The sequence below is a fragment of the Alligator sinensis genome, unplaced genomic scaffold (assembly GCF_000455745.1).
Source record: "Alligator sinensis unplaced genomic scaffold, ASM45574v1 scaffold100_1, whole genome shotgun sequence".
In the NCBI taxonomy this organism is placed as follows: Eukaryota; Metazoa; Chordata; order Crocodylia; family Alligatoridae; genus Alligator; species Alligator sinensis.
In genome coordinates, this window is record NW_005842193.1 from 291078 (window position 1) to 304780 (window position 13703).

Below are 13703 nucleotides of genomic sequence, written 5' to 3' on the forward strand. Positions count from 1 at the left end.
AGTGTAGACAGAGGGAGTTTTCCTTTTTATCCCCAGTTCCCAAGCCTCACATGTCTCCACCCTTTCCCTCCCCTCCCTTCCCCCCGACCTGTATTGCCCCTCCTCAGGTGGGCTTCCTGCTCCAGCACCTAAGGTCATCTATGGTTAGTTTAGTGGGAACTTTGACTTGAGATGCAGGTGACTAGATAAAAGCTACAAATAGCCCTAACTTTGAATGGCTGTGCTCTAATGTAGGAGTCCCCCTAAGCTGTAAAATGAAATATTTCCACAGAGGACACCAAAACACACTGGAACCATTTACATAAATGCTGTAAATGTTCCCCCTTACCCCTCCACCAACAGCCCAAGATATTAACCTCTGGATCTACTCTAAATATTTGCCAGGTGCATATAGGAACTTCTTACTCCATAGGCTGACCACCACAGTTTTCTTCACTAAAAGGTGCCATTTTTTCTCATTAATAACCTAAGGCATTACCTGGATATGCTTCTGGCTCACTAATCAACCAAACTGTTTAATTAGCCCCCAAGAGACCCAGCTTTGCTTTCAGGGGCCAGGCCATGCATGCAGGACAACGAGAAAGGGAAACAGATGACACCAAGGGGAAGCCAGCTGCATAATGGCAGAGGTCATAGTAACAGGGAAGAACCTGAAGGGAAGTTTCATACTTTTCTTAACAGAACCACACCAAAAGCTGAATCATTTGGGGGAGGGAGGGCCAGAAACAGCAGTGCATCTGCATTGGTTATTAATACATTATATAAAAATGCTGCTTCTGTTCATTTTTATGGTGCTCTGTGTAGAGGCCTCAACCAAGATCAGGGCTGCCTTGTGGGAAGGCACCATATACACAAACAGCAGAGGGCTTGTTGACAGTCAGCTTACCATATGCGCTGTGCCGCTCCAGGCAGGCTGCCTCCTAGACCAGGAGCTGTGTGACTGCAGCTGCATGATGCCACAGGTGGGCTAATCAGCAGGGGGACCAACTAACTGGCCTGATCACAGATGTGCTAATTAACCCTCCCACAGTGCTGGGCAGATGCAGTGACACCACTTCTAGTTTAGAAAGCAGAGCAGCATAACACAACTAAGAATGCTACTATTAAACACATTTATCATGTAGAAATGGCCAGACTCCAACATACACCATTTGAAAAAATTTGCCTACTTACATGTTTTCCTGACTCAGGACCAAATTGGACAAAACAGTTAAAAATGGTACCTCCACTTAAAAGATGGGAAACAGAGACATGGCATAATTAAGCAAAGTGCCCACGATCATGTAAGAAGTGAGTGGCAGAGCCAGGAATTGAACTCAGGTACAGTATTTAGAATCCCGGTCATACCCACAAGGTCATGAATCTTCTCTTAGAGTCACCCAACTGATCATTTATCCTAAAAACTGTCAGTCGTATACAATTTTTTATAAAAAGTCAAAATACCCAACAAATGTACAGTTTGAAAAAAATCTTAGGACAGAGACTTGCAATGTCTTTGAAAAGAATAAACTCAGCATAATTAAGCCTAATTCTGGCTGGTACTGTTGAACAAAATAAATAATAAAATCCCAAAAATAAATTAATGATCACATTTTGAGAGAGTAAGAAGATGTAATTCACAATAAGAAAAGATTCCAAAGCTGTATTGTTTGATGCCTTATTTAAGGGGCTGAGGGAAAATCGAATGTTAAACCAAACTATTTTCATTTACTGCTGCCAAACAATTTTGAGTAAAACATTAAACTCCAGCTTTGCTGTGCAAAATAGTAAATAAGGGTAGTATATATACAATATATTTGAAGAATCAGTTATCAGGACATCATTACTAGACAAAGAAGAATGACTGTGTGAATAATGGTTTTTAACTCCCAGAATAGTGAAATGTTACACAATGGAAATATAATTCATGTAATACTTAAATCTCCTTATTCTCAGGTATATGTCAAGATGAAAATGAGAACAAGCCTTACACAGTAACTGTATTTCACTTCACAATGTTCATTTCAAGTTAGAAATTCAGCATCAGATACCAATGTGAGATTCAATCCCATTCCATCTGTAATTCCCCCTTAACTTGAGGTTTTCTCTGATAGGAGTCTATACCTATTTTGCCACCAGAATGGTACATAGCTAAGTAAAGACAGCTAATTAAATTGAGAACAGAAAGTAGCTATATAATGGATTTTACGAAAGCCATGAACATTTTAGTAAATGTAGAAAGGTTATACTTAATTTTTACACAAAACAGTGTCACTGATTATACTTTTTGGGAGAACCTGAAATATATAATAGGACAGAGACAACATTTCTTGTATTGCTACAGTTGTAAAAGATCTAGTAATGAAAAGCAAGCATTAGTGCTTCCATTTTACTCCTTTTAGACAGAATGAACTTTCCACCACCTTTAGTCTTATCATAGAGAAGTAAAGCTCTAAGGGACCTCAAGAGAGCATCTAGTCCAGCCAAGGATCAAACCTGCAACCTAAGTGATATTAGCACTACTGCTCCAACCGAGCTAGTCAGCTACTCAAGGACACTATAATTAAAACTGCAGAACTTCTGATCTTAGATTTATATCCAACAGTTCAAATATTTTCTTGTATCAGTTATAACAGTAGAGCTCACATTTTTCTTCTCTAAAAGAAAACAGCTGATACATAACATACATGCACACAAACTGTAGCATTCTTCATAGTGGGCAGAAGAATTTGTGCATACATTCAGTTTGCTTTGGTTTTAAACAGTGTATTATTCAGGCACAGAATACAGAAATAATGTGTGAGGCCTTACAATTTTCAAGGCTGCCTAAAAGAATTGGGCATCTATATCCCTGATAGTTTTGAAAAAAAATTAAACCTCTAACAACTGATGAAAAGAATTTCACCAAGCCATTTAACAATCTGGATGTTTTAATCTCTTCAGTCTAAAGGATTAATCTAATGATAGATACTAACAATCATCTCTCTGACATTTATGTGCTCATTACAAAATCTCAGAACGGCTAGCAAATGTATAATGTAATCAAAGTTTCTTTAAAGCATGAGAACTATTTCTGAACAGTAGCAGTATTTTACAAGTGCAGCCAAACATGATCTTTATTCAGAATTGAAATGTAATTACTGAAAAGTGTCTTTACAAGGAAATTATTTCATTTGAGATTCTCAAGTCTTTACAAGGTAAGAAGATTTAATTTGAAGCATGCTATGTATGCTTCTTACTCTGATTTAATTTGAAGCATGCTATGTATACATATTTTTAATGGTAACTGACATTTCTGAGTTTAGTATCATTGTTTCTTTCTGAAAAGTAGCTGGCTAACATGCTGCTAACATTGAGCTCCCACAGGTGCCAATTTTTCAAACAGTAAATCAATGTCTTCATAGGGTAGATATATAAGTGATGGCCTCAACTCTGTTATTCTATGCTGTGCTCAGCATTCACAGCACTTAAATAGGCAAGAATAGATTCAAGCCAAGCACTTAACACAACTGGCCCACTTCCTGCATGCCTTTTGGGTCTGTTCTGTGGTTGCATGACACCATATTTAGTAAGTGGCCATCTCAAGCAAAGATTTTGATCCCATTTTGGTAAGTCAAAATCCTCATTGATTTTAGTGAGAACTGGATCAAACCCTAAGCTCTGAAATGCCAATTATCCTTGACTTTGTAAAGGAAAAAAAAAATCGTATTTTATCTAAGGGCTTATCTTGGATATAGTAATATTATGGGCTTATTCTGTGAATTGCTAGGTTGAGTGAAAGAGCTATGCTAATCAACTGAACAGCATTACCATGGTAAGAGAAATCAACAGGAGGACATTACTAGTGATTTAGCGAGAAACAAGCCAGTGTTGTATTAAACCATATTCTTATGGATCATGGGGCAAAAACCTTTCATTGACTTCAGTCATCACCAAAATAAAGAGTCCAGTTTAAAAAGAAAGGGGGAGATTGTGGAGTAAAAGCTACAGCAGTCAAATAAAATGGCTTAAAATATTAGGAAGACAAACATTCACTTAAGACAATGATGAGCTGTTAGATGGAGTGCTCTGCATATCAACAAAATGTACCTAAATGAGGTGTGGCTGACTGAGTTATGAACAATATGTTCTCCACTATAAAAAGGTACTTCAAAAGTACCCATAATTTTTATTATGAGTCTGTAGAACAAAAATAAGTTACTGGGGCCTTCCATTGCTTCACAATACAATGGTAAAATTTCAACAAAGCCTATACTGTAATACCTTGCACTTATATAAGGCTTTACATCCCAGTCTTAAAAGCTTGAAAAACTGGGCATTATTCCTATTTTCCATATAGAAAAACTGAGGCAAAACCTGATTTTTTAAAGCATATTACAACAGCACCCTCAGCTGGTCAATTGACAGAAAATAACCATTTTTGCACATAAGCATTTGTTTTTCAGACCCATTTGTGGAGTTTTCATGCACCTAAATTTGAAAACCAGGCCCTGAGATTTGCCTGAGGTTACCAAACAAATCAGTGGCAGAAGCAGCATAGATGCCTGACAGAGTCCCTTGCTCTGACCACTAGAAAACATATTTTATCTGCACAGTTATAAAGTTTGGAATGTTCTGCCAACAGGGCACTCTGATAACCTGGCTGCTAACAGCTTGTATTGGGTAACAGATGAAAAAATGTTGAGAAACAAATTATGGTTTTCCACAAGAAAACCATAAGCTGGGTCCCAACAATATTTTAAGGGATACCATAAGGTTAGAGGGATACCATAAGGTTAGAAACCTAATTCAAAACTAGATTTTTTATTTTTTTTACAGATGAATGCAGCTGATTACTGAGAGTAAATGAAACTTTAAAACTTATTTTTCATTACTAATGTTGGAATGCAAAAATGAACACCCTACTAGGACAATTAAAACAGAATAGATGGTTTTCCTGTGTAGCTCTGTTTAAACAATACTACCAGTAAATGCACTACAAGAATGTGAATTTCTTACACTTGTTTTTGATGGACTTAAGTTTTATATAAAATAGGTAAATGTCCATTATATGAAGAAGGTGATTTTTGGGACGTGACATAGCAACTCACTCAATGACACCATCTATATGAACACATATAGGTGGGCAAACATATAACACGAGTTCAACACAGTGAGAAGCACATGAGCTCTCAAGCTACACCTAACTTTCTGGACAAAAAGAGAGTTAAAAAAAAGATTTTAAAATGTTAAATTAATATAGCTTTGCATCATGCCAGAGCTGCATCTTTTGAATTATTCATTTGTAATCCTGAAATTTTCTCAACTTAAAGTCTTCTGTTTGAAGTGCAACATACTGAAAGATTATAGCGTCTTAAACATGGAATAATCAGTTTAATGTAAACAATGTTATTTTGAAAGGATTTGTGAATGTCCGTCATGCTAACATGACTTTTGGGAAAAGCGTTTGTGAAACATGAAAACATGAAACGGTGTTTCAGAAATAGTATATACTCTCAAGTTCACATAAAAAACCCAGCACTTTTACAACCATATTTAAATTTAATTATTGTACACAGGTTAACAAAAAGTTATCACAAGTAAAACTAAACATTGGATTTAACAAAAGTGATACTTAGAGTGGTACAATGGATGCTCAATTTTTCAGGAAATAATATTACAAGCAATCATCTCTGGGGCATGTCTAGCCCCACTAGGGACATAAGTTCTGTTAAAACATAGCTGTAGTCTATTAAGCCACTTATTTTAGAACTACAGTGTATTTGAAGTCCTATGGTCAAGGCTTAAAAATCCTTTAAGATTCAAGTGCCCAGAGTGTCTTACTGTCACAACAATGGTATTATTAATAAAAAAAGAGAGAGACAGAGACAGAGAGAGAGAGAGACAGAGAGACGGAAGGAGAGAGAGAGAAAGCAAGAGGTCCAAACAGTCAGATTCATTAAAAGGCTGCTGTATAGTTTTTTCTCATAGCATACTCAGTTCACTTTACTGCTCATATCATTGGTAATAGGGTCTGTATCTGGCTTGATCTGGGTGGTGTGGTCCAGGAAGAGGGGCTTGAGAAGGTGGACCTTGCATTCTTGGAGGTGGAGGTGGCCCTCTTGGAGCTGGCCAGATCCCTGGACTCATTCCCCCTGGCTGTGTAAAAGGAGGGCTAAGAGTTCCTTGATCTTCACTGAACTGTGGTAAAGAGTTAGGATTATAGTGATGGGGAGGGGGTGCATTGACATTTACAGGTGGGCCACCATGCTGGGGAGGGGGAGGTCCTGGAGGAGGATGATTCATATATGGTGGCATCTGGGCAATGATGTGTCCAGGGGGAGGGGTTATTGGTGGAGGAGCAGAGGTCATCGGCGGTGGAGGAGCTTGGCTATAAACCATGTGAGGAGTACCTGCTGCCTGGGGAGGATGCTGCATTGGATGGCTAATTGGTGGTGGTGGCGGCGGGGGTGGTGCATAATGTTGCTGTGGAGGCATTATATGATGAGGGTGGGACACCACTGGTTGACCCTGGTATTCAGGATGATGATGAGCAGGTGCTGGGGCTGGTGGAGGTGGTTCTCGGGCACCTGAATTTGAATCATCCTGAATAGGGACAGTTATTAAATTGCTGTGTTTTCTTGTTGAGATACGGAAGGTATCCTGACTGACCGAGCGAGGAGGTGGTGGAGCCATTGACATCTCTGCCGGGGGCGCACGAATGTCCTCGTGTGGCTGGTTATAGTGCTCATGTGGCACATGCTGTAAAGGTGGTGGTGGCATCATGATGTGCTGCTTTGGCGGAATATGGCTCAAATGATGCTTATCAGGTGGCATTATGAAACGCTCAGGAATTTCAGCAGGGGGTGGGGCAATAGGAGGATGAACAGGTTCAAGTGGAGGACGGGTAACAGGTTTTCCAGCTCTCATGTGACGGTGGTTGATGTGAGCTTGTAAGTCTCTCTGAGATAAATATGTTCTCTTGCACCCTTGAACAATGCTACACATGAAGAGAGACCCTCGCACACACTGCTCAATTCGCTGCACAGGTTCGTTACAGCTATATTGGAAAAAAAATCAGTTCATTGTCAAAGGCAGCTCAGAATCTAGACGTATTTACGCTAAAAGCCAATGCTTTTACTTCCATACCAATAGAAAAGGCTTGCATTTCCTAAATTAACTCAAATATTTCAAAACCAGTTTCCCCTAGAAGCAAATACAAAGTAGATTGGCATTTTCTGAGGTGTTGTTTATAATTGGCATCGCATGCAGGTTTATTACTCAACACAGAGCAGAGAACCATCCTGAGCTCAGAGTACATAATTGGCAGGTGACCCTTAACTGTTAGTGAATTGTCACTTCTTTGCAAATTACCAAGGGAGGGAAGAACCTAAACATATGAACTATTTCAAATCTCTACTACTTGCATATCTGCAGTGAAGCTGAATCCCTCATCGTTTAGTTAAAACTGCTATGTTAAACTAACCTATCAGGTTCAGTAAGCACTATTCTTTACTACTTCTCTTACTGAGTCATGTGTTTTTTTCACTGTGACAAAATTATGTACATTAAAAAAGATTCTGTGAAATAAGGATCCTTTTCCACGCTTCTACGTTATCCCTTTTTAATAAACAAATTCCAGCTCACTTACCCTGGGCACATCTTGTCTCCCTTCTTCTCATGTAATATAGCACAATCATAGCAGAAAACATGCTTGCAAGGGATCTAGAGACATACAAATAATTGTTCTATTAAAACAGGATGTAAACAAGTAAGCCACCTGTAGAATGTATTTTTTTTTAAAAGTTCTCATATTTTCCCTCAAGAACATGACTTCTTACTGAATATCTTGTAGAAAATAGATCTTTCTTCCATTAAACTGCCTATGAAACAGATAGATACAGCTCAGGAAAAGACATATGATACCTCTGATCAGATGGTTTCAAGCACTTAAAGATGAATGCAATTGAAAACAACATGTGACACATTTAGGCGAATCTGTAAATAAACAAATGTGCCACAAGCTTCTTCTATGGTAATATTAGCATCTATCCAATTATAGGCAATATTCTAAATTCATCCTAAGTATTAGGTTTGATTGCTCTTTTAAGAGAAACAAAACCGATTACTGTATAGAATTTACTAACTCAGCTGAAGTCTCCCATTAATATACAGTACTCTACCTGAAAAGGGTCACTTTAATGTTAAATATATATTATAGCCCTCTTACACATTCTTTCACGTTAAAAAGTATTTTTCAACTAATTACAATGGGAACAAATCAAACATTGCGTCTGCCATCCTTTCACCATATCTGCCATTTTGTTCCTTGATTCAACAAGGTAACAGCACAAAATATGTGGAACATGAATAGTTTGGCATTCTTGTACAAATTAAGTGGCTGAGTCTGAACTGAGATGCACAGAGATACCTCGTACTGGTTCTGCACAGCTCCCCTAAAATCAATTGGCCCTATAGTGGTACGTCTACTTGCTTCTGCTCTGAGATGCAGACCTTCTTTCACAATAATCTGACTTGAAATCAATGACTCCTCCTATGTTTTCTTACAAATATCAAGTAGCCATCATAAATGATGTTACACAGCCACTAGCTACCTACAATTTTGCCAGTAAGCCACTGAGAACTACTTCTAAAACTGCTTCAAATTTTACCTTTTCCACAAGTAGCTCTACTCACCATGCGCCCATACATTTTAATAGGCAATCCACATTTGTCACAAAAATGGACTGGCGTATCATCCTTTTCTCCTAGCAAGTTAATCTGTAAGGAAGAGCAATATTATGATGGCTTATTTTCGATATTACCAATATGCTTGCAAGCTCTTAAATATTTCTTAAGAAACATGGACCTGCGCACAATCTGAGAAAGAGGACAAAATACCTTTACAGCAATGCTAAAAGTAAGAGAAGTGCTTATTTTTCATTTGGTTTCTGAAAGGGTAAGCAGGATGCATCTCATTTCATTTCTACACTTTAAAGATGAACTTGCTCCCCATGCATTTAAAAGTTTAGAGAGCAATTTAATTTATATTATCATCCAAACCACTGCATCCAAGATTGTACCTTGAAGTCCCAAAAGATGGGTCCAGGGAATCTTCGCTGATTCCCAAACATTTCACCTCCTTTGCATTCGTATCGTTCCTCTTCATTATAATCAAATTCTTCTGGGGAAAAATGAGACCATACTTCAACACAAACTATTACCTTTCTAAATGACTCAGACTGATTTTAGTATAGAATGATGAGCATTTTAAACAACAATCAGAAATACTATGGCATTTCAGTGTCAGCTGGGCCTAAATCTAATTTTATGCTTAGACACTTTCTGCAAAAAGAGGAACAGAAACAGAATAAAAAGAGTACTCCTTGTTCTTTGGAGGCAGGGGCCATTTACTGCTTATAACACAATATGTGGATGTCTCAGTCACATGTTCTTATGTGTTCGCGCAGCACCTAACATATGAGGGCTCTGCTACTGAATGGGGCATCTGACCACTACTGCAGAACAAAAAATAAATGAATTCCCTCTCCTCTCACAGCACTAATTTATTTAGTTTACCATCATCACCAGCTTGTGTCTTTGAAGGCATCCTGTTCATATTTCTTGGAGTTCGAGGTGCAGGTTTGATTTTGTTGGTTTGCTTGGAGATGAGCTTTATAGGGATTCGTCTGCGAACATCAAGACCACCCAATGATCCAGAACTATTAGTTCCTTGCAAATCATTGTCTATACAAGAAGAAAATATGTTTATTGTAATTTCCTGGTTATTTTGCATATTAGTTTCTAAAAAGTTAAGTAGCAATCTAGACAAATTAGAAGTATAACTCTGGTTTTATTAAAGCTAATTTAAGATTCATTTATTGTACCAGACCCTACTCATTAGAAGGAAAAAAAATCAATCTATTCTGGAATAAATCAATCCATCAGCTCTTCAAGGCAAGGCCTTTTTTGTGCATCTGTGTAGTGCCTAATGGTAATATTGGCTCACTATACTATAAAACCTCTACAAAACCATATTTTAAATTATGTTCTCTTACCATGCTGGGTCATTGTAATCATCACAGTGGACAGGTTGTATAAAAAAAGTTTCCAAACTCTTGATTATCTTGATATGAAGAAGCCCTAACACCTCTCACCTAGTTTTTCCATTTCATCTACAAGCCCAGACCATAGTTGAAATTATAAGGTAAAAACAAACTCTTTTTAAAGAGGCCCCTACAACCCAATACCCTTTTCCTGCAGCTATGCAATACATTTTGGGTTCATTATCATTTGAACTGGCCAGAAGAGGCTGGAACTGTTGCTTTTATTTCATTTAACAGTGACCCCTTCTGGCCCATTTCACATATAAGTGACAAACCATCAGATTAAAAGATCATACAAGTTGTATTATTAATAATACAGTAGTGCTTAGACAGCTTAGCTAAGATTAGGGACAAGTCCATTGTAAGCCTCATGCTTACAAACTGAACAAATTACATAAGGGTTAGAAGGAAACAGGTGTGTAAAGGCAAAGTGATGGCTGAAGATCATTTAGCAGTTCAGTTGCAAAGCCAGGAACAGAACAACTGTATATACTCAAATAGAAGATGACCCTAATGATAAGACGACCCCCATAATTACATTCTATATATGGAAAATATAAAAATGTGTTATCATTTTCCAGATATAGAATCAAATTATTGGAGGCTTGCCTCGAATTTGTCCCCCTCTCACTGCTACAGCAGGTAAACCAAATTTGTGGGATCAGGTAGCCCTTTGCTCTCTGCTTCCCCCCCATTTTTTCTCTAGCAGACCCTTCCCTTTCTCCTTACTGTCAGACCCTGCTCTCCCTGCACACATGGAAGTGAGGAACAAATTTGAAAACAATAACCTTGAAAATAAACATGGGTATATCAATTTGCATATAGTACCCATGCATTGTCCAGTAATCTATCCAGAATTGATGCTGCAGGGATGGTGCCCAGTTGGCACCTGCCAGGTTATTTTGAGCTGTGCGCAGGGTTCTGACCAGCCAGTGCAGGGTCATTCCAAGCTGCTGCCTGCCAACGAGTGCCAATTTGCTTCGGCACCCTCTGACGGGAAACTGCACATGCATCTCAAAGTGACCTAAAGGTGCCAGCCAGGCACTGTCCACACAGCGTGGGATTTCTGGCCAGCACATGCTGAGTTGCTCTGCGCTGCTGCTCAACCAGCAAGTGCTGGGACAACCCAGCTCACAGAAAGGGACCTGGTGCTAGGCTGCCAGCATGTGCCAGGTTGCTCCACCACCCACTACTTGAGCAGCATCTCAGAGCAACTCAGTATGCGCTGGCCAGAAACCCTGCACTGTGGGCACAGGGCATGGCCTGCACCTGCTGCATTATTTTGAGCTGTATGTGTGGTTTCCAGCCAGAGGGTGCCAAAGCAATGCAACACATGCTGGCAGGTAGCTTGGCGTGACTGCACTGGCCAGCCAGAAACCCTGTATGTTGAGGGGTGCCCAGGTGCCCTCTGATGACTGACCACATACTAGGTGCCTGGCCATGTGGCCTCCTCACTAACATTGACATCCCCAGTGCATTTTCTGATTTCAGATAAGTCGTATGCAATCATAAGACAAGGCTTAATTTTTCCCATATTGAATGGGGGGAAACCTTGTCTTATAATTGAGTAAATATGGTAAATTTCTCTGACTCTCAAACCAGTGTTGTCTCAGACTCAGCACTTGCCCGTTTTGCCGGGTGGTCAAGTGTATCCATTTCACACAGTGCTCTGAATGCCACCATTACAATGTGAGTGTACTTCTTACCTTCTATTAAAAATTGTTTCTAGTTTTATTGGAATTTTTGAGGAGGGGGAGGGAATAGGTTTTCAACTAATTAAACCAGTTCCTCAGTCAAAGTGTATTTTAACTCATGGATCTCTCTTTTAGGGACCAGAGGACTGGAGCATCACAGAGCCAATACTTGTAAGGTTAAGGGTGTTCTTGACTTTAGGAAACCATGCCTCTTGTTACAAAAACTGTGTTGCTGCTCATTAACATCTGTTAGCAGTCAGCAGCACAGCAATTCCAGTGAAGTTGACAGGGAGAACAATTTTGAGGCAGTACATGAAGGGCCAAAAAACTAAAATTCTCAGCAGAACAGTTGTGCCTGCACATGCAGAGCAAAAAAAGTCATAAAGCAAACACCTTTCAGTTCCTCCAGTCCACACCACTGCCAGTGCAGACACCTAAATGAAGGCTATGTTCTGTTCTAAAACCTTCACGGGCACTGAAGGTAATTATGGGGCTTCTTTGGTACTGACAGTGAACGAAGTATGAATGAAGGATCTACTAGCATGGGTAAGATGACTAAGCCAAGAGGAAAAAATATATCTGAAGCATTTAACAGGCTCTCTTGGCATACAACACATAATACAAAACAATGGACTTGCACTGTAAGCTTTCTGAAAGCTCTTCTGGTACAGGAAGTATTTTAGATATAAAAAGTACATTCTCTTCTGTACTTTTTGGGCACAAGATCTTTAGAGAAAACTTTTCTGAACAAGGCAGCTCCTCAGGCTATTTATATACCAGTTCACTCCATGTACACTAACTGTACAAACTAGCACTACAGGTGAAAAAAGGTAGGCTGAATATTAGGAAACTTCCTGTTAAGAAAATCATTAGGAAATGATGCAGTGAAATCTTGTAGTCTGTATACATCTTATTTCGTTAGTCTATAAAGGTACACATCTACCTCGCCTTCTGAATGACTTCAGATTAACAAAGCTAACTACCTCTATTAGGAAATGAAACATTTGCAGGTGTGGAGTAAAAACTAGCCCAGAAGAGACTATCAGAGCTGTTCCTAAGAGTGGGATAGATGAACAAAGAGTTTTTAAAAATCAACTAAACTCTACTGGCCTGTTCACCTGGTTTAGGTCTACAGACTCGAGAAGCCAATAGAAGTACAGCAGGAACTAATGCGACTCCAGGAAGTTTCTAACTTCCTATCATCCTTCTAACCCAGCTAATAACCTACAAGGGTCCACCGAAGCATGAGAATGCTCTTACGTGACTTCACTAGTTTTTTTAATTTAAGTTTTTGGTTATGACCTGACACATTTTAAAGGGGCACCAGTCAGCACGCACTAATAGCACACACTTAATCCCGTACTGTGAGTTTGGATTCAGCCCCTTCCCCACACCTGTCCCTGGGCACCCTGACCTCTGGGATCCGTGGCCTTTCCACTCCAGGCCATTCCCCAGGCTCAAGCTCTCTTTGCACAGGAGTGACTACAAATGCAGCCAGGTCAGGTCTGGAGGCCAGCAACAAAGTCAAGAACAGGTTCATATTTCTGGGCTGAAACCCAGGCTCAAGCCCCTGCACAGCAAGCTGCAAGCGGAGCAAGAGAGCCTCTGGACAATGCTCGGGAAGGGACTTTTTCCAGACAGACCCTGGGCTCTTGCACAGCCGGAGGGACTGCGGCTCACTACGCCATAGGAGTGGGGTCAGATGTAAGAGTCTGGCACCGCAGCTGCTGAAGGGCCAAGCAGCTGGGGGAGGGGTTTCAAGCCCACCGCCCTGGGGTCAGCACCGAGACCCTCCAGGGACCCGCTGAACGCCGAGAGCTGAACGGGTGCGGCCCAGCGCGAGCACCTCGATCCAGCCCCTTGGGGCGGGCCCGAGCGCGGCCGCTGTCACAAGGGACCGCAACGAGCGAGGTCGACGGCAGCAACCCCCGGCCCCCCGGGCTCA

The 13703-nt window shown here is 40.1% G+C and overlaps 1 protein-coding gene across 6 annotated transcripts in view; it reads right to left on the reverse strand.

The window, feature by feature from the left end:
• Positions 1 to 5506: 5506 nt before the first annotated feature.
• The window catches only part of CBLL1 (Cbl proto-oncogene like 1), an 8447-nt gene continuing 250 nt past the window's right edge, over positions 5507 to 13703 (reverse strand). Inside the window, exons 1-6 of one of the 6 annotated variants that reach the window (XM_025207403.1) lie at positions 10017 to 13680; positions 9547 to 9705; positions 9042 to 9139; positions 8656 to 8739; positions 7610 to 7683; positions 5507 to 7018 (exon numbers count right to left, since the gene is read on the reverse strand). In XM_025207403.1, the coding sequence (XP_025063188.1) occupies positions 5977 to 7018; positions 7610 to 7683; positions 8656 to 8739; positions 9042 to 9139; positions 9547 to 9705; positions 10017 to 10038 (1479 nt within the window). In that variant the 5' untranslated portion in view covers positions 10039 to 13680 and the 3' untranslated portion in view covers positions 5507 to 5976. Of the gene's footprint in view, positions 7019 to 7609; positions 7684 to 8655; positions 8740 to 9041; positions 9143 to 9537; positions 9706 to 10016; positions 13681 to 13703 lie in introns of those variants that run through there. The other 5 variants (XM_025207402.1, XM_025207401.1, XM_025207400.1 and 2 more) reach the window with 5 other exon arrangements.